We start from the raw sequence: 25,574 nt of genomic DNA on the forward strand, positions 1-25,574 counted from the left end.
TTTTTTTTGTCTATTCAGGGTCTTTGGGGGTTTCCTACCAATTTTGGTATTATTTGTTTTAGTTCTGTGAGGGCTACTGTTGGTAGTCTGATGGGATTGCATTCAATGTGTAGATTGTTTTGGGCAATATGGGCATTTTAGCATGAATGTCTTCCAATCCATGAATATGGAATGTCTTTGGGAATGTCTTTCCATTTAGTTTGGGTCATCGTCAATTTATTACATCAGTGTTTGACAGTGTTGCAAGTAGAGATGTTTTACCCTGCATGGTTAAGTTTATTCACAGCGTTATTTACGTAGTTATTTTTTGGGTAAGATTGTAAATGGTGTTACTTCCTTAATTTCTCTTTCTGCTACTTCGTGTTACTGTAAAGACTCACTTCTGGTATCTGCGTATTAATTTTGTATCCTGCCACTTTCCCTAATTAGTTTATTACTTATACTATTTACTTACTTATTTTTTTGGTCGAGTCTCTAGGATTTTCTATGTATAGGACCTGTCATCTGCAAATAGTGACAGTTTAATTTCTTCTTTTCCCGTGTGGATGCCTCTCATTTCTTTTTCTTGTCTGATTTCTGTGGCTAGGCGTTACAGTAATCATTGATAAGTGGTGAGAGTGGACATCCTTGTCTTCTTCCTGAGGTTACCTGAACTTTCAGCTATTCTGAGTTAATTATTGCGTATGGTGTTCAATGTCCAGCTGCATTCTTGTTTTCGTTTCTTCTTCTTCTTCTTTTTTGTTTAATGTGGCTATTGTTTCCTCAGCATCTTTTGTTGCAGGGGCAGATTTTTGCCCTCCGAATGGCTCGGCACCCTTTTGTGGAAAATCATCTGAAAATGTGTTTGAGAAATTATTTCTGTGCTCTTACTTTCATTAATCTTCATGTTTGTCTTCATCCCAACACCACATCATTTTGATTATTGTAGCCTTGTTTTAAGTTTTAAAGTCAGGAGATGTGAGTCATTCAACTGTTTTCTTGTTTTGTTTTGTTTGTTTTGTTTTGTTGTTTCAGTATTTGGCTCTTCTAGTCCCTTGAGATTCCATATCATTTTAGAATGGATCTTTGCACTTTTGTAAAAGAGACACCCCTGGTAATTTGATAGGGACGCATTGAATCTGTAGATCACTTTGGTAATACTGCCTCCTTAACAATGTCCTGATGTTAGTATAGCCATCCCATTTGTCTTTTGGTACGTTTTGTATGGAATATCCTCTTCTACCTGTTTTTCTCTACCTGTTTGTATTTTGGACCTAAGGTGAATCTCTTGCAGGCAGTATGTAGAAGGACCATGTGTTGATCTGCTCATTGAGTTACTTACTAGCATTTTTTTTTTTATTGAGATATAAGTGTTATAACTTGTACAACCTAATGATTAGATACCTGTACACAATGGAAAGTGATCATAATAAATCTAGTTAACATCCATCAACACACATAGTCACAAATTTTATTTGTCTTCTGATGGGAACTTTTAAGATCTTCTGCCTTGTCAGCTGGCAAAGATACGGTACACTATTTGTCATTACCTGTAGTCAAGATACAGTACATTACATCCTCTGGAGTTATTTATGGAATAAGTGGAAGTTTGCACCGTTTGACCACAGTCACCCATTCTTGGCTCCCCCAACCCTGATTCTGGCCACCACCAGAATTTGTGTTGTTTTTGTTTTAGGACCCACGTGTAGATCCGATCACATAGCATTTGTCTTTCTCTGTCTGACTTGTTTCAGTTAGCGTAATGTCCTCAGGTTCCATGCATGTTGTTGCCAACAGCAGCATTCCCTTACATTTTTATATCTGAATAATATGCCTGCCCTCTCTCATTGGGGGTGTGTGTGTGTGTGTGTGTGTGTGTGTGTGTGTGTGTGTGTGTGTGTGACTTTTTTATCCATTCATGAATTAGTGGACGCTTAGTGTTTCCCTTTGTTAGCTACTGTAAATAATGCTTTAGGGTACATATATTCTTTAGTTTGAATGTTCATCTCCTTCCCAAAAGACTTACAAGTGGAATATGGAAGTTCTACTACCTTTCATTTTCTGAGAAACCTCGAAAGTAATCACCATAGTGGTTCTCTGGTTCTGTGTGTATTTTAGGCTTGTACTGTTTCTGTTCTTGTTCCACTGGAATTTGGATGGGGATCTCATGACTTGGTAGATTGCCTTGACTAGGATGCACATCCTAAAAATGTTCATTCTTGGGGCACCGGGGTGGCTCAGTCGGTTAAGCATCTGACTGCAGCTCAGGTCGTGATCTCGCGGTGTGTATGAGTTTGAGCCCCATGTCCAGCTCTGTGCTGACAGCTCGGAGCCTGGAGCCTGCTTCAGAATCTGCGCCTCCCTCTCCCTCTGCCCCTCCCCTGCTCGCGCCCTGTCTCTCTCCCTCTCACACACAAAAATAAATAAACATAATTTTTAAAAATGTTGATTCTTCTACCCTCATGAGCATGGAATCTCTTTCCATTTATTTGCATCTTATTCATTTTTTTTCCATTGGTGTCTTACAGTTTTCAGTGCAGGTCTTTCATCTCCGTGTTTAAATTTATTCTGAGATATTTTATTATTTTTAGTGTAACTGTAAAAGGGGTTGTTTTCCCAATTCCTCCTTGGATAGAAAGAAACACAGCTGATTTTGGTATACTAATTTCACAGTTTGTAACTTTACTGATTCAGGTATTAGTGCTAGAAGTTTGCTGGTGGACTCATTAGGCTTCTCTATACATATGATATAATGTCATCTATAATTAGGGATCCTTACTTTTTCCTTTCCAATTTGGATTATTTTATTATTATTTGTTTTCTTGTCTAATTGCTTGTCCAGGATTTCTGATAGTCTATAGAGTTAAAAGTGGTGAGAGTGGGCATCCTTGTCTTTTTCCAGATCTTAGAGGAATAGCTGTCAGCTTTCCACCTTGGGCTATGATGTTAGGTGTGGGCTTGTCATATATGGTCTTCATTGCAGTGAGGTGTCTTTCCTGCAAACCACTTTGTCAACAGTGTTTATCTCATAAATCGATGTTGATGTTTCTGCATTTATTGTGATGATCACACGATTTTTATCCTTTATTTTATTATCGTAGTGTAGCTTTGATTTGTGAATGTCAAACCATCCTTGTATTCTTGGAATAAATCCCACTTGATCATAGTATATGTTTCGTTGATTGTATCGTTGAATTTGGTTTGTTAATATTTTGTTGAGGAGTTTTGCGTCTCTGTTGCTCAGGGATATTGGCGTGTGATTTCCTTCCCTGTTGTGTCCTTGTCTAGTTTTGCTGTCACAGTAAGACTTTGCCTCATGAAAATGAGATTGGAAATGTTCCCTCATCAGTTTTGGTTTTTTTTTTTGTTTTTTTTTTGAAAGAGATTGAGGTATAGTGTTAATTTTCTAAAATTTGGATTGAATTCAACGTTGAAGCCATGGGTCCTAGAGTTTAGTTTGTGGAGAAATTGTTAATAACCGAGTCAGTCTTATTATTTGAAATTTGTGTTTTCATATTTTCTGTTCCTTTGTCATTGTGCTCTTGGGTTATCTTTTCTAGGAATTTATCCATTTCTTCTAGGTTGACCTATTCTTTTGCTCTACAATTGTGCATGATAGTCTCATAATCCTTTGTATTCTGTGGTATGTGTTGTAATGTCTCCTTCGTTTCTGATTTTTTTTGAGTTCTGTAGTGTACTTGGTTAGTGTAGCTAAATTTGCCGTTTGTTTTTAAGAACATTAGCTGTCCCTAATCTTTTCTACTGCCTTTGTAGTCGCTATTCCTTTTAGTCCACTCTGATCTGCGTTATTTCCTTCCTTCTACTAACTTTGGGCTTTGTTTATTCCTTTTTCCCCTAGTTCCTTGAGGTATAAAGTAGGTGGTTCACTTGGGCTCTGTGTCTTGATATAGGTATTTATTACTATGAACTTCCCTAGTAGGAATGTTTTTGCTGCATCAAATTTTGGTATGTTGTTTATCCACTTTAATTTGTCAGAAGGTTTTTTTTTATTTCTTTAGATTTCTTTGTTTATTTCTTTAGATTTCCATTGGTTTTTCACTTTGTGATGTTTAATCTCCACACATTTGTGAATTTGGTTTTCCTCTCTCATTACTTTGTAAATACATTGTGCCGCTTCCCTCTAGCCTACACACAGTTTCTGCTGAAATGTCTGCTGATTGTTTTATGGGGATTCCCTTGTACATACCGGGTGTGTTTGTTTGTTTGTTTGTTTGTTTGTTTGTTTGTTTGTTTGTTTGTTTTTTCACTTGTTGCTTTTAGACGCTCTCCTTGTCTTTAATTTAAAAGTTTATTTATGTTTATCGTATGGGTCTCTTTGAGTTGTTACTTGGAACACTGCCGGCTTTCTGTATCTGGATGTCTATATCCTTCCCCAGGTTTGGGAAGTTTGGAGCTGCTGTTTCTTCGATATGTTTTCTGCCCCTTTCTCAATATCTTCTCCTCTGGGACCTTTATTATGTGAATGTTGGTGAGCTTGGTGTGCCTTAAAGCAGTTTCTAATTCTGTTTTCTTTTTGCTTCTCTGATTGGGTGAGTTCCACTGCCTTGTCTTCCACTTCACTGATTCCTTTTTGTGCTTCATCTAATCTGCTGCTCAAGCCTCTCTTGCATATATTGCAGTTCAGTTCGTGTATATCCTTCTATGACTTCTATTTGAATATTAATTTGTATTTTCTATTACTTTATTATAATTCACAGTTTGTTCATCTGTTCTTCTCCCAGGCTTGGTGAGCGTCTTTAGGACTGTTAATTTGAACTGCCTTTTATCAGGTAAATCACTTACCTCTGTGTCAGTAGGGTTTTCATCTGAGGTTTTGTCTTATTCTTAACATTGGAACATATTCCTCCATTTTGTTATTTTGCTTGAATTTCTGCCCTTGTTTCTTTGTATTAGATGAAACAGCCATCCATCTCAGTCCCAAAGCAGTGGCCTTGTGTAGGAGATAAACCTTGCCTTAGCTCTTGATTTTATCTGAAACTGCTGTGACTGTTCACACAACCTACTTTATTTTTAGTGGCTCTCAGAAGCTGAGGGTGTGTCAGTTTCCCAAAGGGAACAGTCCATCGCTGAGATTCAGGCTGATTGTAAGCCAGATGCTACAAAGGCAGCAGCTTTCAAAGTATGCAAATAACACTCTTTCAGAGGAAGGCTAAGGGATAAACCTTCAGAACGGTCTCTGTGCACTAATCCCTTGGGTGATAGACAGTTAAGAACTGTTTATTCATCTGTTACTGTGTTGTGAACCTGTGAACACAAACTTGGCTGGCCACAAGAGTCAAGCATTCCAGGGATGTGTCATCTTGGCAATCAGTGGTGCTAGACATATACAAAGTCTCCTTCCTTGAAGACGCTGATCTCCTGGGACGTGGTAGACGTAGAGTGTGAAGATGGTGCCTCCTCTTCCTGCCTTGTATAGAGGATTTGTAGTTGGCTCCTAGATGTATGCTTTAATTTAGAAGCCTGCCTTTTGAAGATACGCTAATAGGCCTCTTCCACAGAAAGACTGGGTTACATTTCAGTCTGCCATGTCTTCACTGTGCTTGGTGTGTGTTGGCTCAGCCCACATGGATGGTTCTCCACTTGTAACAGTCCTGTGGGATCTATGAGTATAGTCCCCACTGGCCACTAGAGCCAGGCAATGAAGGGGTGTCCTCCCTCCCCCGGGCAATAGTCACAACAAACCAAAGTATAAGAAGTGAAAACAGGAGGAGCATATATGTTTACGCACTCCCCTCTAGGAGATAGCAGCACTCAAGAATGTGGTCACCACCCCCTCAGCTCTTGTGGATCTGTGAATGTCTTCATTTCTCCGTCAGTTTTGAAGGACAGTTTTGTCAGATACAGGAGGGACTGTCTCCCTCCAACACATCAGCACTTTGAAGACCACTGACTTCTGGCTTCTGCTGAGAAATTAGCTGATAATCTTATGGAGATTCCTTCATAGGTGATGAGTCACTCTCCCTCTTGCTGCTTTCAAGATTTTCTCTTTGTCATTGGCACTGGGCAGTTTTCATTATAATGTGCCTCAGTGTGGGTGTCTGTTTATCCTTCCTGGTGTTCAGCCAGCTTTTTGGTATTCATATGTTGCATCAAATTTGGGGAAGTTTATGCCATTATTTTTTCCAATAATTTTTCTGCCCATCCCTCTTCTTTGATTCCCACGGTGCATATGTTGCTCCACTTGGTGGTGTCCCAAAGGTCCTTTATGCTCTTAGGTTTTTCCTCATTTTTTTTTTTTTTCATTCCCTGGAGTTGAGAATTTACATTGACGTATCTTCTAGTTTACTGATTTCTTTCTTTTGTCTGGTCATATCTGATTTTAAATCTTTGTAGTGAATTGCTCACTTCAGTTTTGTATTTTTCAATTCCATATTTTTATTTTAGTTCCTCTTTATGGTCCCTCATTATGGACTTTTTTTCCTTTTAATTCCTACATTGTTTTCCTGACTTTATCCTCATCATCCATTAGCTCTTTGGGCAGTGTAAAGAGCTAAAGGTGTTGTTTTAATGTGTTTGGTATTTCTATCATCTGATCTTCGTCTGGGACAGTTTCTGTTGACTTACGTTTTTCCTTTGAATTGGCCATACTGTCCTACTTCTTTGTACGCCTTATGATTTGTTGCTGTTGCTGTTGTTGTTGTTGTTGTTGCTGCTGCTGCTGCTGCTGTTGTTGAAAACTAGATATTTAAATATTATGACATGGTAACTTGAATATTAGATTCTCTCTATTTTGCCTAGGTTTTGCTCTTTGCCTTTCCTTGTTTGGCTAGTGTTGTACAAGGTCTGTCAGAGATTAGAATGAAATGCAAACTTAAGGTCTTCCCTGGTTGTCTTTCATTCTAGGCTTGCATGGGTGACTTTCTAAATTTCCACAGATATATGGTTGTTTTTGAATGTCATAGTACTTCAGTGTATGCCTTCCCCTCCAAAGAAGAAAAGAGGATAAGTGAAATGAGGGAAATAATAATTAAGTAGGGTCTGTTTCCCTACACACCCTGCGTGCCACTTCATATGGTGGGAGGCATCTGCAATGATGGTGGCCACCACTCTGTGTGCACCTTTGTGATCAGATGTGTCAGTCGCAATCAAACACATATCTTTGATATTTTTGAAAGACTGAGACCTTACTGCTTACCTGGCTCCTGTAAGCCACTGCAGGAACATGTGATAGTATAGTCACCTGCCACAGGAGCATGGGAGTGGAGTGAAGAGTGAATATCTGCTCCTGCACTGTTGGCTTAAATTAACCAAAATTAACCACTGTTTACTGGCTCAGCATGCCCTTGGAGGGTGCAGGACTTTGAATAGATTCCAGAGTTCCAAAATAATGAAGTTGTAGGAGTGGAACAGCTTTCTCTGATGTCACTTCAGTCTCTTGTTCCGTGACCCTTGTCCTTGATTACCTATCTCATCTCTGTACCCCCTTGGCCACCCTCTGCTTTGGCTACCTTATGTAGCCATAAGAGGACATCAAAAGCCACAAGTACAGATACTCCATTCAGATTCTGAGTATCACCAGTCCAGAAAATACTTTTTGAAGGATTCCCACTATATTTGTTCTCTCTGTAACCATTGCAGCAAGCAGTACATTGAGCTTCTACTTTCACCTTGCCTGTACTACCTTCAGTCTTTGTGTTTGTTTTTTCCCTTAGATTTCATATGCCATAAAAATCAGTCTTTCTGGAAATATACATGCTCCACTTTGTCCATCCATTTCACCTGCCAGACAGAAACCCACTCAAGGTGTCCAAAAATACAGCCAGGCAGATGAAATCACAACTAGGTCTTCATGGTCATTTTAATACCTCTCTGTCTACAATCACTACACTATTATAAAAACTCCACATATTAGACACTTTTTTCCATTGACTGTATAAACCCTCAACTTCTTTCTACCTGCCCTCCTTCTCCACAGGAGTTGCAAATAATTTTCTTGCACTATGCAAAGTGCAACTAAATTATTTGCAACTGTGCCTTTTTTTGTAGAGGAAAGAGAAGCCATCAGGCTTTCTGTGTCTCCATGTCAAATATATCAATTACTTGCAATGGTGCCTATCTTCTCGGGCTCCTTTTTGTTCTTTTTTTTTTTTATCATTAATATTTATCAGCTCAGTGTCTCGTACCTAGTCAGTTCAGTGTAATATGTCATCATTAGTGCCTAAGGTAGTCACGTCTGAGCTGCATCACCAGTAATTTGTTATTAGTATTACCATGAAAGAATTCAATTCCAATAGACATAATAATGTTTTTACTCAGCTTCTGATACATGAGCAGCAGGAAAGAATGGGGAGTGGGCAGGAAACCAGTTGGGTTGCAGGTAATTTGTGTAGCACCTATAGCCAGGTGAATTATGCTATACTCATAGTCCGTAGTAAGATTCAAAGAAAAATTATTCTTTGCCAGAAGAAATTTCAATGAAGGTGTTTTTAGTAGCTCTAAACGTGTGGCCTGTAAGAGTGTTTGATAAGTCTCCTGGATAAGTCGCTCTTGCTCTTGCTCTTGAAATGTGTGACTTGTCAACATTTTTTCTTTAGGAGAGCTTTACTGAAGTGTCAGCAAGACTGTCATTTTATCTGTTCTCATACAATAGAATAAATTGCCTTCTTTTCACGAAGAGCTGCTTCTTTGTTTCATTTCTTGTAGTTTTTCCATTTCTTGTAGAAAAGTAAAACCAGATGGTGTTCACTCATAAGAAGTTTGCCTCAAAGATCTATTTTGTTTTTAATTTTAAAAAAGACATTGTGGTTTGTTTTCTAAATACACCAAAATTATTTGCATGCCATTTTATATCTCAGCCGAATAAGAGAGTAGTAGAAAAGTTTCCATGACTAATTCCAATTCTGCCAACTGTAACTCCGAGTTTCTTACTTTATTTTCTAACTGTATAAACTACTTGTTAATTTTAGCTGGAGGAGAGCAGGAATGTTCAGAAGCAAATGAAGGTTCTGCAGAAGAAACAAGCCCAGATCATCAAAGAGAAAGTTCACTTGCAGAGTGAACACAGCAAGGCCATCTTGGCAAGAAGCAAACTAGAGTCTCTTTGCAGGGAACTTCAGCGTCACAATAAGACACTAAAGGTTAGTTGATGCATTTTTCTGTTTTCAGGAGACGGCTAGGGTGAGTGTATAACCACTGTTTGAAGTGATTTTGTTTGAAGTAGATCCTTGCTTCACTTGCTGTAGTGGGACTTGGTTGTAATAATGGCAGCTTGGCGATAACTCCAGGGGACACTTGCTTCAGGTGTCAGGTAGGTTAGGTTCCTGAGCAGAGGACTTTGGTGGGTCCTCAAAGACATACTACCTTCAACATTTATTTATTCAACTTTGCCTGGGTTAATGCTGTATGTAAGGCCACTGTAAATCTAATACTCTGCTATCCAACTGTTGGTTTCAGCATCAAGAAAGAGTTCAGTAATGTACCTTATACTTGATCACAGGGTATCTAGATGGTATTGATGTCAGTGTTCATGGCCCTCCTGTTTAGTAAGCTCAGGGTTGCCAGGAATTTTTCTGATGATTAATGTAGTTGATTACCATGACCTTCATGGTGATGAAGAAATGAAATGCTCAGCAGAAAGCAGAAAACATTGACTGGTAGTAATAGACTTGAATCAGAATGAGTTTACGAAGCAAAAACAGATTGCAGAGAACTCCTATGGATCCTAACTGGCTAGTCTGTGTAACCGTTCTCTTCCCATCTTCAGCAATTCACTTCCTAAGTACTACAGAAGAGCACTCACGCCTACATTGGTTTTGTACACATGTAGGTGAAGGATTTACTCTTCTCTATATATACAGGAAGAGGGAACAGTTATTAAAATTTTATAATTTGTGGAAGGATAAAGAACTAGAGAGTGTAAAAGGAATCTGCCTTTTCTAATGGGAACATGTCTGCCTATAGCTAAGAATACGGAGTAGGATCTCTAATTACCTTTATCACAGCAAGCTCCCAAGATCCAGGAATACAGGGCAACTCATGAAATAAATCCTGATCTGGGGTGAGGGTTTTTTTTTTGTTTTTTGTTTTTTTTCATTAGAAGACTTAAATTTAGATTGATTTTTTTTCTTTTTTTTTTTAAATTTTATTTTGTATTTTTTTAAATTTACATCCAAATTAGTTAGCATGTAGTGCAACAATGATTTCAGGAGTGCCCCTTACCCATTTAGTCCATCCCCCCTCCCACAATCCCTCCAGCAGCCCTCAGTTTGTTCTCCATATTTATGAGTCTCTTCTATTTTGTCCATCTCCCTGTTTTTATATTATCTTATATTATTTTTATATTATTTTTGTTTCCCTTCCCTTATGTTCATCTGTTTTGTCTCTGAAAGTCCTCATAAGAGTGAAGTCATATGATTTTTATCTTTCTCTGACTAATTTCACTTAGCATAATACCCTCCAGTTCCATCCATGTAGTTGCAAATGCCAAGATTTCATTCTTTTTGATTGCCATATATACATATATACACACACACATATGTATACATATATGTATGTATATATGTATATGTAAATATGTATATACATATATGTGTACATGTATACATATATATGTATGTATATGTGTGTATATATATGTATATATGTACATATATATATATACACACGGAATGGGAAAACTGGACAGCAACAGGCAGAAGAATGAACCTGGACCGTGTTCTTACCATATATATATATATATATATATATATATATATATATATGGTATATATGTATGTATATATATATATATATATATATATATATATATATAAATGTATATATGTATATATGTATATGTGTGTGTGTGTGTGTGTGTGTGTGTGTGTGTGTGTGTGTATACACACACACCACATATACCACATCTTCCTTATCCATTCATCCATCCATGGACATTTGGGCTCTTTCCGTACTTTGGCTATTGTTGATAGTGCTGCTATGAACATGGGGGTGCATGTGTCCCTTCGAAACAGCACACCTGTATCCTGTGGATAAATGCCTAGTAGTGCAATCGCTGGGTCATAGGGTAGTTCTATTTTTAGTTTTTTGAGGAACCTCCATACTGTTTTCCAGAGTGGCTGCACCAGCTTGCATTGCCACCAACAATGCAAAAGAGATCCTCTTTCTCCGCATCCTCGCCAACATCTGTTGTTGCCTGAGTTGTTAATGTTAGCCATTCTGACAGGTGTAAGGTGGTATCTCATTGTGGCTTATCAGGTTATTTCCCTGGTGATGAGTGACGTTGAGCATTTTTCATGTGTCGCTTGGCCATCCGGACGTCTTCCTTGGAGAAGTGTCTATTCATGTCTTTTGCCTGTTTCTTCACTGGATTATTTGTTTTTTGGGTGTTGAGTTTGGTAAGGTCTTTATAGATTTTGGATACTAACCCTTTATCTGATATGTCATTTGCAAATATCTTCTCCCATTCTGTTGGTTGCCTTTTAGTTTTGCTGATTGTTTCCTTCGCTGTGCAGAAGCTTTTTATTTTGATGAGGTCCCAGTAGTTCATTTTTGCTTTTGTTTCCCTTGCCTCCAGAGACGTGTTGAGTAAGAAGTTGCTGCGGGCAAGATCAAAGAGGTTTTTGCCTGCTTTCTCCTCAAGGAATTTGATGGCTTCCTGTCTTACATTGAGGCCTTTCACCCACCTTGAGCTTATTTTTGTGTATGGGGTAAGAAAGTGGTGCAGGTTCATTCTTCTGCATGTCGCTGTCCAGTTTTCCCAGCACCACTTGCTGAAGAGACTGTCTTCATTCCATTGGATATTCTTTGCTGCTTTGTCAAAGATTAGTTGGCCACACGTTTGTGGATCCATTTCTGGGTTCTCTATTCTGTTCCATTGATCTGAGTGTCTGTTCTTGTGCCAGTACCATACTGTCTTGATGATTATAGCTTTGAAGTCTGGGATTGTGATGCCTCCTGCTTTGGTTTTCTTTTTCAAGATTGCTTTGGCTCTTTGGGGTCTTTTCTGGTTCCATACAAATTTTAAGGTTATTTGTTCCAGCTCTGTGAAGAATGCTGGTGTCACTTTGATAGGGATCGCGTTGAATATGTAGATTGCTTTGGGTAGTATCGACATTTCAACAATATTTGTTCTTCCTATCCAGGAGCATGGAATCTTTTTCCATTTCTTTGTGTCTTCTTCAATTTCTTTCATGAGCTTTCTGTAGTTTTCAGTGTATAGATTTTTCACCTCTTTGGTTCGGTATTTTATGGGTTTTTTTGTGCAACTGTAAATGGGATCGATTCCTTGATTTCTCTTTCTGTTGCTTCATTGTTGGTGTATAGGAATGCAACCGATTTCTGTGCATTGATTTTATATCCTGCAACTTCGCCTAATTCATGAATCAGTTCTGGCAGTTTTCTGGTGGAATCTTTTGGCTTTTCCGTGTAGAGTGTCATGTCATCCGCGAAGGGTGAAAGTTTGCCCTCCTCCTGGCCGCTTTGGATGCCTTTTGTTTCTTTGTGTTGTCTGATTGCAGAGCCTAAGAAGAGTTCCAACACTATGTTGAATAACAGTGGCGAGAGTGGACATCCCTGTCTTTTTCCTGACCTTAGGGGGAAAGCTCTCAGTTTTTCCCCATTGAGGATGATAGTAGCATTGGGTCGTTCATATATGGCTTTTATCATCTCGAGGTATGCTCCTTCTATCCCTACTCTCTTGAGGGTTTTTATCAAGAAAGGATGCCGTATTTTGTCAAATGTTGTCTCTGCCTCTCTTGAAAGGATCATATGGTTCTTGTCCTTTCTTTTCTTGACGTGATGAATCACATTAATTGTTTTGCAGATATTGAACCAGCCCTGCGTGCCAGGTGTAAATACCACTTGGTCATGGAGGGTAATTTTTTCATGTATTGTTGGAGCCGGTTGGCTAATATCTGGGTGAGGATTTTTGCATCCATGTTCATCAGGGAAATTGGTCCGTAGTTCTCCTTCTTAGTGGGGTCTCTGTCTGGTTTTGGAATCAAGGTAATGCTGGCTTCATAGAAAGACTTTGGAAGTTTTTCTTCCGTTTCTATTTTTTGGAACAGTTTCAAGAGAATAGGTGTTAACTCTCCCTTTAAATATTTGGGAGAATTCCCCTGGAAAGCCTTCTGGCCCGGGACTCTTGTTTTTTGGCAGACTTTTGATTACTAATTCGATTTCCTTACTGGCTATGGGTCTGTTCATATTTTCTATTTCTTCCTGTTTCAGTGTTGGTAGTGTAAATGTTTCTAGGAATTTGCCCAATTCTTCCAGATTACCCATTTTATTGGCATATAATTGCTCATAATATTCTCTTATTATTGTTTTTATATCTGCTGTGTTGGTTGTGATCTCTCCTCTTTCATTCTTGATTTTATTTATTTGGTCCTTTCCTTTTTCTTCTTGATCAAACTGACGAGTCGTTTATCCATTTTGTTAATTCTTTCAAAGAACCAGCTTTTGGTTTCATTGATCTGTTCTACTGGTTTTTTGGTTTTGATAGCATTGATTGCTGCTCTGATCTTTATTATTTCCTGTCTTCTGATGCTTTGGGGTTTTATTTGCTGTTCTTTTTCCAGCTCCTTTAGGCGTAAGGTTAGGTTAGGTATCGGAGCTCCTTCTTGCTTCCTTAGGAAGGCCTGGATTGCTGTATACTTTCCTCTTATGACCGCCTTTGCTGCGCCCGCCCCAGGGGTTTTGGGTTGTGGTGTTATCATTTTCATTGACTTCCATATACTTACATTAATTTCCTCTTTAACTGCTTGGTTAGCCCATTCATTCTTTAGTAGGTTGTTCTTCAGTCTCCAAGTATTTGTTACCTTTCCAATTGTTTTCTTGTGGTTGATTTCCAGTTTCATAGCATTGTGGTCTGAACATATGCACGGTATGATCTCGATCTTTTTGTACTTCCTTAGGGCTGATTTGTGTCCCAGTATATGGTCTATCCTGGAGAACGTTCCACGTGCACTGGCGAAGAACGTATATTTTGCTGCTTTAGGATGAAATGTTCTGAATGTATATATATATCATCCTTTCACCCACTTTGAGTTTATTTTTGTGTATGGGGTAAGAAAGTGGTCCAGGTTCATGCAGTCAAAAAGAATGAAATCTTGCCATTCGCAACTCCAGGATGGAACTGGAGGGTATTATGCTAAGTGAAATTAGAGAAGGACAAAAATCATGATTTCATTCCTATGAGGACTTTTAGAGACAAAACAAACACAAGGGAAGGGAAACAAAAATAGTATAAAAATAGGGAGAGGGACAAAAGAGAAGAGACTCATAAGTATGGAGAACAAACTGAGGGTTGCTGGAGGGATTGTGGGAGGGGGGATGGACTAAATGGATAAGGGGCACTAAGGCATCTACCCTTGAAATCATTGTTGCCCTATATGCTAACTAATTTGGATGTAAATTATAAATAAAAAAAAATAAAATAAAAGACATACGATGCCTGAATATGAGTAATTAATCAATTAAAGCAGGATTCATTCATATGCTGCCTACAAGAGGAACACTTTAGCCTTAACGATACACATAGAATGAAAGTGAAGGAATAAAAAAAGACATTTTCAGCAAATGGCAACAACAGTAAGAAGAAAAGAAGTAGGGGTAGGTATATCTATATTTTAAAAAATAGACTTTGCACTCTCAATGGTAAAAAAAAAAAAAAAAGACAAAGAAGCTCATTATATAATAATAAAGGGGTCACTCTATCAAGAAGTTAAAACAATTGTAAATATTTATTCACCCAATGGTACCCACCCAAATATATAAAACAAACCTAACAGAGATAAAGGGAGAAGTAAACAGCAATACAGTAGTAGTTGGGGATTTTAATATCCCATTCTCAATAATGGATAGATCATCCAACAGATGGATGAACTCCATTCATGGAGTTTGAATAACACTATCAACCAAATGGACTTACTGACATATAGAGAAATTCAAGAAGACTGAAATCATGCCAAGCATCTGCTCTGACCACCATGGTGTGAAAATAGAAATCAGTAGTAAGAAGAAAATTACAAAATTCATACACACATGGAAATTAGAGAAAACTTTCCAGAAAACCAATGGATCAAGAAGAAACTAAAGGGGAAGAAAAAAGTTTCTTGAAACAAATGAGAATTGAAACAACATACCAGAATTTATGGGATGCAGCAAAAGCAGTTTTGAGAAGAAAGCTTGTAATGATAAATGCTTACTTACCCTAAGAACCAAGGAAGATCACAATAGCAACCAGACTCTAGGCCTCTGGGATCTAGAAAAGCCAAAAGTTAGCATATAAAGGAAAAGAATAAGTGTTAGAGCAGAAATAAGAAAATGGGGAGTAGAGAACCAATAGAAGAAATTAACCAAAGTAAGAGTTTGAAAATGGAAAAACCTTTAGGTAGGTTAACCAAGAAAAAGAGGAAAAGGACACAAAAACGAAATTACAAGTAAAAAAGAGCTATTACAAGATACCACTCAAACTCAAGGATCCTGCGAGGCAACTATGACCAAGTATAAGCCAATCTCCTGGAAAACCTAGAAGAAAGGGAGAAATGCTTAAAAACATACAGCCTACCAAGACTGGATCATAAAGAAATAAAAAATCTGAACACACCAATTATTAGTAAGGAGATCGAGTCAGTAGGCAAAAATCTCCCAACAAAGAAGAGCCCATGAGCCGACAGCATCAAAAGGGAATTCTACCAAACAGTTAAGAATTAACACCAAGTCTGCCGAAATTCTTACAAGAAAATTAAAGAGGGGGAAACTCTTCCAAACTCATTTTGAGACTAACATTACCCTGATATTAAGGCAGACGAGGATTCTACCAAAATGGGATGTGGAGGGGGCAGTGGGAGAAGAGGAAAAAGAAAGAAATGGAAGAGAAAATTACAGGCCCATGACCCTCCTTAACATAGATGCCAAAATCCTAAAAACAAAAACAAACCAAACAAAAACTAGCAAACCAAATCCAACAGCATATTAAAAGGATCATTTATCATGATGAGGTGTTTTTTTTCCCTGAGATGCAAGAATGGTTAAACATACACAAACCCATCAGTGGAATACATCACTTTAATGGGATAAAAAGAAGGAATTATACGGCTATTTCCACATGCAGAGAAAGCATTTGACAAAATTCAGCATCCATTCAAGATAAAAATTCTTAAGAAATTAGCACAGAAGGTACATAAACCTCCATATCACAAAGGCCATATTCGACAAGTCCACAGCTGACATCATAGTCAATGAGAAAAGTTGAAAGTTTTTCCTCTAAGATTAGGTTCAAGAGAAGGGTGCCCTCTCTTACCATACCTATTCAAAATATTAATGGAAGTCCTAGCTAGAGCAATCGGGCAAGAAAAATAAAAGGTATCAGAATTAGAAGAGAAGAAGTAAAATTGTTTCTATTTGAAGATGACATGATTTTTATATAGAAAATCCTAGTGACTCAAACAAAAATTGTTAGGTTTAATAAACAAATTGAGTAAAGTTGCAGGATACAAAATCAGCATTCGAAAATCTGTAGATTTCTATACACTGACAGGGACTTTTCTGAAGGAAATAAAGAAGTTATTACCGTTTACAATAGTATCATAAACAAAATATTTAGGAATAAATTTAAGGAGTTAAATTTAAGATGTCTACATTGAAAAGTAGGAGACATTGATGAAAGAAATAGAAGACACAAAGAACTTTAGGAAAAGTACCCTGTATTCATGGATTGGAAGAATTAATATTTTTAAAATGTCCATAAGAACAAAAGCCATCATTAGAGTCAAGGAAATAATCCCTATCAAAATTCCAATGGAATTGACATGGAATTCTGAATTGAGAGTTCATTGATCTCCATTTTGTTAGGGTCCGTTATTAGAGCTGTATTAGTTTCCTTTGAGAGCTCTTTGTTTTTTGTCATAGCTCCAGCTGACACCCCGGTTTCCCTGAGGCACGCCACTGACTTTGTTCTGCAAATTTTGGTTCCACCTGTCAGTTTCTCAGCTCAAGCGCCACTGGGCCACACAGCTTCCAGGAGTTGTCAGAAGCCCTGAAGTTCAGATGGGGCTACAAGCCACTTTCCACAGAAGGTGGGGTGGTGTTTCAGCACCTTTCCTGCACAGGGCCAGCCAGGTTTTCTGGCCAGCAAACCTCCTCATTTAAGGATGCAAGTCACACAGACCTCCAGTCTGGTGAGTTCCTGGATCATAGTGCACCTCCAACTTGATTCTGCAGATGAGTGAAACCCCTGGTTGGGAATATTACATGGACACTGCAGGTATGAACTCAGTCTGTCAAGATCCCTGTGCTGGTTGTTGGGGGTTATCTATCACAGTCAGATTTCTAGTGGCTGCACTCTGCAGTCTCCATGGTGTGATGTCATAGTGGCAGCTCCCACAGAATGACCCACAGTGCGGGCAGCGGGGAGAAGGATGGGGCTGGTTGCCCAACCTGGGTTCTTTCTCCTCACTGGAGGAACCATATGCTCACAAAGACCTCAATTTGTGGTGCTTCACTGGCCTAGTAGAGGGACAATGAGGTCATCAGGTAGCCATTCCTCTGACCCTTCTAGCACAGTCTGTCACGGTCTCTGGCTGCAGAGTGGTGCTTAAGCCTCGCCTGCATATTCTAGGATGCCTGCATATTCTAGGATTCTCTCAGTGGTGTCTTGTCCATGTCTTGTTCTTCTTGCGAAGGGGAACAAAACAGAATGACCTATGTTGCAGTCTTGAGATGTCACTCACTTCCTGTTTAATTTCTTGGGAAGCACCCAAATTCTTTTCCACAGCATTTGCACCATTTCACATTCCCCTAAGCAATTTACAGGAGTTCACGTTCTCCACATTCTCGTCTTATTTTGCTTAGTGTTTATTAGTGTTATCATGGCCCTAGTGGGTTTGAAGTGGTATCTCCTGATCTTGACTTGCATTTTGCTAAAGATGACCCAGGTTGAGCTTCACTGCATATGCTTAACTAACTGTTACACAGGGGTTTGGGGGAAAGTTATGAATCCAAGTCCTTCTACTGAATTTGTCTTTTTATTGTTGAGTTGTAAGAGTTCTTTGTATCTTCTCAATAGTATACCTTTGTCAGATACATGATTTAGAAATATTTTCTCCTGTTTTATAGATTACCTTTCCACTTACTAGATAATGTTCTTTGACAAAAAAGTTTTCAAATTTGGTTGTTTCAGTACAGGGCCAGACTCCTGGCATTTTCCACAAAGTTATTCTTGACTTTTATCTTTTAATTTGTGCCTAAGGTACTCAAATACTAGCTTTCTTCCAACTTGTTAAGCTAGAAAACACTCACTCACTTGCTTATATAGGATTCGGTAAACTGTGCTTTTTCTTATCAACAACTAATTCATTAAAAGGACACACAAAAAAAGTTCTATATACAAGTGTGCCTTCGTAAGATCTAAGATCTGAGATATTCACAATTCTTGCAGTTTTTTAAAGTCCTGCCAGAAGTTACACCTACTAGACATCATCCAGAATCACCTACTTTACTGTGTAGGATGGGGGTGGTGGTGGGTGGTGCTTACAGTGCTCTGGTGGAATAAATTTGTGTTACCAACATCAAAAGGTATCTCCTCCATCCCATACTCATTTAATTGTACAATAATTAGCTGTGTTTTAAAACCTGAGAAGTCAGCTATTTACAATTATCTCCGAGCTTGAATGTTACCAGACCAGAGAAGTCACATTCAGTGTAAAGGATATGCAGAGGCTGTTAAATTAATCATCACATATTTATTCAACTTTACAGCATAGACAAAATAAGACTCACATTAGTGAAAAATTTCTACAAAATGACTGTGAAAAGCAAAATATGACTTCTTCATCAATTTTGTATTTTCGTGAAACATATTAGCTATGAAAATAAAGCAGTTTACTTAGCACTGCGTCCTTTTTTGGGCTATGTTCAGTTATAGTTTGAAAGAGGTAGATATTTTTGTAACACCTGAGAAATGAGCTGTGATAACCCGGTATGATAAGACAGTTTATACATAATTTAAACGTATTGGTCTTAGGGCCACAAAATGTATTCATACACATATGAAGATGAAATGGTCTGTGTGGAGCCATGTTTTTTTCTACACCGTGGATTCCAATGATGCTACTGATTTTACAACTCCAGAAGGTTCCACAAAATGGTGCAACAAGTATATTTTAACTGATTGCAACATTTAAGCTTTTCCTGGATCAGCTGCAGGGTATTTTAACAGGGTTGACAAAGGGTCAGACAGTAAATACATAAGAATTGCTCAACATAATAGCTATAGTATGAAAGCAGCCCTAGTCAAGATAGAGATGGTCTGACGGCTCCTGTTCCAGAATACAGTAGGTAGTACACACTACAGAGCCATTTGGAAGGGAGTCCTTCCCATAAGGTTCTTTTTTCCCTTGTTAACCACAGGAAAAGTTCTGAAACGAAAGCAAATGCTTCCCAGATTCCAGAGGCTTTCCATGTCTTATGTCATTTCACACAATGATATCTAATATATACCTATTAGATCCAAAACAGCAGAGCAAATGCTCTGAACCACACTGCTTTCAGCCCAAGATTTGCCTTCTTCACAAAGTAAGTATCACAAAGAAATGTGGGGCCACAAAACTACCTTAATAAGATGTTAAGAACTTACATGCTGTACTGTTCTGGTGAAATATGATCACTAGAATTAATTTTAAGGTGAATTGTAGTTCTGACACATAATCTTTATCCCCCCCCCCCCCCCCCCTGCAAAGTGGTGGGTCCAACAGTTCCATTTAGTAGCTGATGGAGACACTTTTAAAAAACTGTTAAACGGTGAAGTGTGGACTTGCTACTTTGGCAGACTAACTAAGGATGTCAAATTTCATGTAAATTTATTTTGCTTAACTCTCTGGTCCCTTGATTATCATGGTCAGTAGTGAAAGTTTGCAAATACTTCACACTGCAGGCTGTTTTACCTATCAGGTAATCTTCAATTTTCAACCAATTTAAGGTCATAGATGTGACAGGAACATATAAATAAAAGTAACTTTCAAACACTGAAATAACAAAGGAAAGTAACAAACAAAATTACAAAGCCCAGAAATTTTGCCATTGTAAATGCAGAGATCTAGATAATTTTTTTTTCTTTAAACACATGTGTTCTAAGCTGAAACCAAAGCAGTAGAACCATTTTTAGTGACTTAAGCATTAAACCTATTTGTCCAATGACTTGTGTGTACATGCTATTTTGTTTACAAGTGACAACCGCATAATCATATTCTGCCACAACCTTGAGAAAGTCAAGACAAGACTTAACAGTCATCTTCATTTGCAAGTGATAAAAAATATTACCAAAAAATCGAACCTATGTCAAATATGCTACACTTGTTTCCTATCCCACACTTGAGCTTTATTTTCCACTTGGCATTTGAATGAACTACTAGACAAAACTAATCATCTTTATATTTTCTCTTTTTTATATTAGTGGAATAGAGAGTTTAAATTAGTTTTAGGTTTCACATAGGGAAACCACCATTGAAACAACGCTCAATTTAATTATGATAATAACACAAGGGGCAGGGATAAGGCAAATGAACACAGTGAAAGGATGAGACATGTATTCCAATAAAAGGTTAGTAAGGCAGGTATGTAATACAGCTGTGGAAACTGTACACATTAAAGCAATGCAAAACAACTAAGCAGCCTCCTGTGCCACACAGTCCAATAGTTCTTTAAAAATACATATATAATAGAAAAAGAAAATTTTCATCACAAAACTAATAGTAACGACTACAGAAAACTGATACACAAAATATCACTCAGTACAGTGGTCACACTTCATCTGATTCAACTGAATCAGTGCCTGGAAGAGATCATGTAGAAAGGGTCTTTGGAGTTGTGTTTTGTTTCATTTGCTCCCTGAAGCTTAGCCTCCAGGTACACTCCTGGAGCTCTTCTAGAAGTCTTCAGCTCCTTCTGAGAAACAACACCAGTGCAGGACTGTGTCACAGGTGTGGCTAAATCTACATCCACTGCATTTACAGAGACCTGCTCTTTGAGGGCTTCCACCTTCTCACTGAGCTCATTTCTTTCCATTTGAAGAGCTCTACACAGCTTCTCTAACCGTTCCAGTTTTATTTGAAAGGCCTTGTACTCTTTATCATGCACAGCTTTCTGGGGAGTTGGGGGGGGTGGGGTGGAGAGGAGAGAATTCATGTAACCACTCTACATATAAATACAGAGTACATTATTGTCTACAAAAGAAAAAAAAAGAAATCTGTGCCACACTGTCAACTACCTTTTACCATCTGCTGAAAATACAATTATTCTGGAACAATGCAAAAAATTAAATACTCTTTTGTCATGTTTCTTTAAAGTAACCAAAATGCACATCTTGATTTTCAGTTAATTTTATGTTGACTTAATAAAGAATAAATAAAATTAATTATTTTAATTTAAAATGCTAGAAATAAGAGTACAGTCTTCTTTCTTCAATTTTTCTTCCTTTCCACCATTTTGAAACCCTAATACTTTGTTTCATGAAATGTTATAACTAGTCCCATGAAGTTTATGAACCTGAGAAATTTAGTAATTGCAAATGGAATACACTTACTTCAGCTTTCTTTGCAGCAAACCTTACAAAAAGTAGTTTGCTGCCTTTCGGAGATGAGCAAGTCAAGGTAGAAAGCAACTGAGTTAAAAGTTTGTGCTCTCTCCATGGGAAATCTGAATAAAGGTGTCTTCCCTGCAAAACTGTGACTCTCAAGTTGTGCCTTCTGAACCAACAGGAGAACTTCCTGGACACATTTAGAAAGGCAAAACTTCAGGCCACACCTCTGATGTAATGAATCAAAAGCTCTGATGGGGAACAGTAGCCTGTTTAACAAGCCTTAGTCTGTATAAGCTAAGTTTGCTATAGTGGACAGCAAAATCTACTTCAATTTATAGGTGTCCACATCACAACTCAGAGCTAATTAATTGGGAAAGAAGTTTGATACCTCACCTAAGAGAACCTAACTTACCACAGGAAAGAGACCACGTAAGTAAACCTGTAGTTACTCAGCAAACCGGAAGTTCCAGCCTGCCCTAGTACTGAAATCAATGAGCATTCACTATGCATTCACGTAAAACCTTCTCACCTCTTCGGCCATTTGCAGAAGTACTTTATTATTATTTTCCCATTTTGTACGCCACATTATCATTTCTTTTTCCAGCTTTTTAATTTTCTTTGTCATCTGTGAATCAACACAATGGCAAAGTTAAATTCTAATTTGCATTCCTTGACCCACCCCTCAAATATTGTATAATGTTCCTCCCTTCCCTCATCAGTGCACTATCCTCAACTAGATGCTAGCTGTGTATGTCTTGCTAAAAGCAGTTATGCCTGTCTATTGTGAGCAGAGCTAACAGAAGCCCTTATCGTGGTGGCAGCAGCAAGAACCAAAGTAGAAGGAGTTTCCATAATTTGGCTATTATTGATATTACTGCTATAAATATAAATGTGCATGTGCCCTTTTAAATAGTATTTTTGTATTCTTTGGGTAAATACCTAGTAGTACAAATTGCTAGATTGTGGGATTCTGCTTTTAACTTTTTGAGAAATCTCATACTGTTTTCCAGTTTGCACCAGTTTGCATTCCCACCAACAGTGCAGGAGGGTTCGTTCCCCTTTCTCCATATCCCTGCTAAACACCTGTTGTCTCCTGATTTATTAATTTTAGCCATTCCGACAAGTGTGAAATGATTTCTCATTATAGTTTTGATTTGTATTTGTATTTCCATGATGATGAGTGATGTTGAGCATCTTTTCATATGTCTGTTAACCGTCTTTTTATCTTCTTTAGAAAAATGTCTGTTCCTATCTTCTGCACATTTTTAATTGGATATTTTACTTTTTGTGTGTTGAGTTTTATAAGTTCTAGATTTTCTATTTTATTTTCTCCATTCCAATCCTTACTATTTCCTTCTATTTTCTGATTTGGGGTTTCGTTTACTTTTTTTTTTTTTTCCAACGTTTTTTATTTATTTTTGGGACAGAGAGAGACAGAGCATGAACGGGGGAGGGGCAGAGAGAGAGGGAGACACAGAATCGGAAACAGGCTCCAGGCTCCGAGCCATCAGCCCAGAGCCTGACGCGGGGCTCGAACTCACGGACTGCGAGATCATGACCTGGGCGAAGTCGGACGCTTAACTGACTGTGCCACCCAGGCGCCCCTCGTTTACTTTTATCTTTTATTTCTCTAAGTTGTAAAGCTACGCTATCCTTGTGAATATTCCATGTGCACTTGGGAAGAATGTGTATCCTGCTGTTGTGAAAAGAAATCACTGTATATATCTGTTAGATCTAGTTGGTTTATAGTGTTAAAATTCTTTATTTCCATATTGATATCTGTTTAAATTTTGCATACATTAAAGTGAGATTTAAAATCTCCAGCTGTTTTTTGTAGAACTGTCCATTTCCTCCTTCAATTTGCTCAAAATGTATTTCATGTTGTTTAGTGCGTATATGTTTATAACAGTTATATCTTATTGAATTAACAGTTTTATCTAAATATAATTTATTTTGTATCTTGTAATAGTTTTGTTGCTTTTATTGTTTAAAATCTGTTCTGTGTTGTATTACCATAGTAACCCAGCTCTCCTTGATGTGGTATTGAATAGAATGTATTTTATATCCTTGATTTTCAACCTATTTGTGTTTTTAAATTTAAAAAATCTCTTATAACCAGGATATAGTTGGGCTGTGATTTGTTTTGTTTGTTTTCTTTAACCATTCTGACAGTATTTGCTTTTTGATTGCCGTGTTTTTTATTGCATTTATATTAAAGGTCTTACAAGGTGAGACAGGTGACATTTTGCCATTTGTTTTCTCTATATTTTATAACTTTCTGTTCCTCATTTTCATTACATTTTTTGTTCTTCTCTTCATTTTTAGTGGTAATTTTTCCCCTATACTTCTTCTTTTATATATTTTGTGGATATTTTCTAAGTAGGAAAATTAGGATGAAGATAAAATCAATATTCTAAATTTAAAGTATTTTGTTAATTGATACCAACTTAGCTTTAGTAGGATTCAAAACTCTGTTATTGTTCAGCACCACCTTTATTTGTTACTGTCACAAATTACATTTTTATACATTGTGTGGTCATTAACATAGATTCGTGAGTATACCTTGTTTGTTTAATAATATAGTAAATAAGGGATACCTGGGTGGCTCAGTTGGTTAAGCATCTGACTGTGGCTCATGTCATGGTCTCATGGCTTGTGAATTTGAGCCCCACATCTGGCTGTGCTGTGTGCTGACAGCTCAGAGCCTGGAGCCTGCTTTGGATTCTGTGTCTCTCTCTGCCCCTCCCCATTCATGCTTTGTTCTCTTTCTCCTTCAAAAATAAACAAACATTTAAAAAAATTTAAAAAACAATACAGTAAATAAAAAGAGGAGTTAAAAACCAAATACACTAAATAATACTGAATTTTGTATTGCCTATTCAGTTATCTTTATCAACGTTATTTTTTATATGACTTTGATATGCTGCCCCTATATTTCTACTTCAAGGGTTGCCTTAAGCATTTCCTGTATGGCAGGTCTACTGGTAATGAACCATGTCAGCCTTATTTGCCCAATAGTATCTAAATATCTCCTTCATTTTTTGTTATAGGATTTTAAAGAATACAGCATGATGATTTGATACATATATATATTAAAAAATTATTGCCAAAATAAATTTAGTTAACATCCATCATCACATATAGTTATTTCTTTCTTACAATGAGAATTTTTAGGATCTACTCCCCTAGCAACTTGCAAATATAATACACTATTATTAATGATAATCATTATGCTTGCCATTATATCCCCAGGATTAGCTTATCTCCTAACTGGAAGATTTTTTGTTTTCACTATCTTCACCCATTTTTCCCATCCCCTTTCCACAACTGTGGCAACCACCTATCTGTACACTGTTCTTGATGAATTCATTTTTTCTAGATTTTACATATAAGTGAGCTCATACAATATTTCTTTGTCTTGACATTTACTTAAAATAATTTCCTCAAGATCTGTCCATGCTGTAACAAATGGCAAGATTGACTTCAATTTATGGATGAATAATGTAATATTCTTTATTTTCTTAAGGGTGATGTTGCCGGATATGAAGTCTTCATTGATTTTTTTATTTCTTTCAGCATTTAAATGTTATTCCACTTATTCTGGCTTATGTTTTCTGATGACAAATTAGATGATGGCTTTATTGACTATCCCTAAGTATGTGATAAATTTGTTCTCTGTTGTTGTTTCCAAGATTTTTTTTTATCTTTCTTTACCTATCAACAATATAATTATAATGTGTCTTGGTGTGAATCTCTGTTTATCCTTTCTGCATTTTTATTGAATTTCTTGGCTGAGTAAATTTGTGCCTTTCAAAATCTGGGGGATTTCTTAGCAATGATTTATTTAAATATTCTTACTTTCACTTTCTCTTTGTCCTTCTGGAATGCCCCTTATGTGTATGTTTGTATTTTCTCACAGTCCCTTGACTCTGTTCAGTTTTCATTCATCATCCTTCTGCTTTTCAACGCAGTTAGTTTTAATTAACCGATTTCAGGTTTGTGGATTCATTCTTCTGTATGCTCAACTCTGTTATTGTCTCTTTGTGGTAAGTTTTTC

At 37.4% G+C, this 25,574-nt stretch overlaps 1 protein-coding gene and 1 long non-coding RNA gene across 4 annotated transcripts in view; one reads left to right on the forward strand and one right to left on the reverse strand.

Moving 5' to 3' along the window:
* The window catches only part of LOC145714945 (gamma-taxilin-like), a 40,922-nt gene extending 22,839 nt beyond the window's left edge, over positions 1-18,083 (forward strand). The window contains exons 3-5 of one of the 3 annotated variants that reach the window (XR_014137066.1): positions 4,722-4,769; positions 8,907-9,077; positions 16,852-18,083. Coding sequence is in view for 2 of the 3 variants with exons in the window: in XM_081794495.1 (XP_081650621.1) it covers positions 8,907-9,077; positions 16,925-17,155 (402 nt within the window). In the remaining variant the exon portion in view is untranslated. The remainder of the gene's footprint in view (positions 1-4,721; positions 4,770-8,906; positions 9,078-16,851) is intronic. The other 2 variants (XM_081794495.1, XM_081794497.1) reach the window with 2 other exon arrangements.
* A 580-nt stretch (positions 18,084-18,663) lies between these two features.
* On the reverse strand, positions 18,664-22,166 carry LOC145714948 (uncharacterized). Its single transcript, XR_014137082.1, has 2 exons — positions 22,047-22,166; positions 18,664-21,081 (listed from the first exon to the last, which is right to left on the reverse strand). It is a non-coding gene; the product is annotated as an uncharacterized LOC145714948 (long non-coding RNA).
* Positions 22,167-25,574: the final 3,408 nt, after the last annotated feature.

The sequence above is a fragment of the Panthera onca genome, chromosome Y (assembly GCF_046562875.1).
Source record: "Panthera onca isolate mPanOnc1 chromosome Y, mPanOnc1 haplotype 2, whole genome shotgun sequence".
NCBI lineage: Eukaryota > Metazoa > Chordata > Mammalia > Carnivora > Felidae > Panthera > Panthera onca.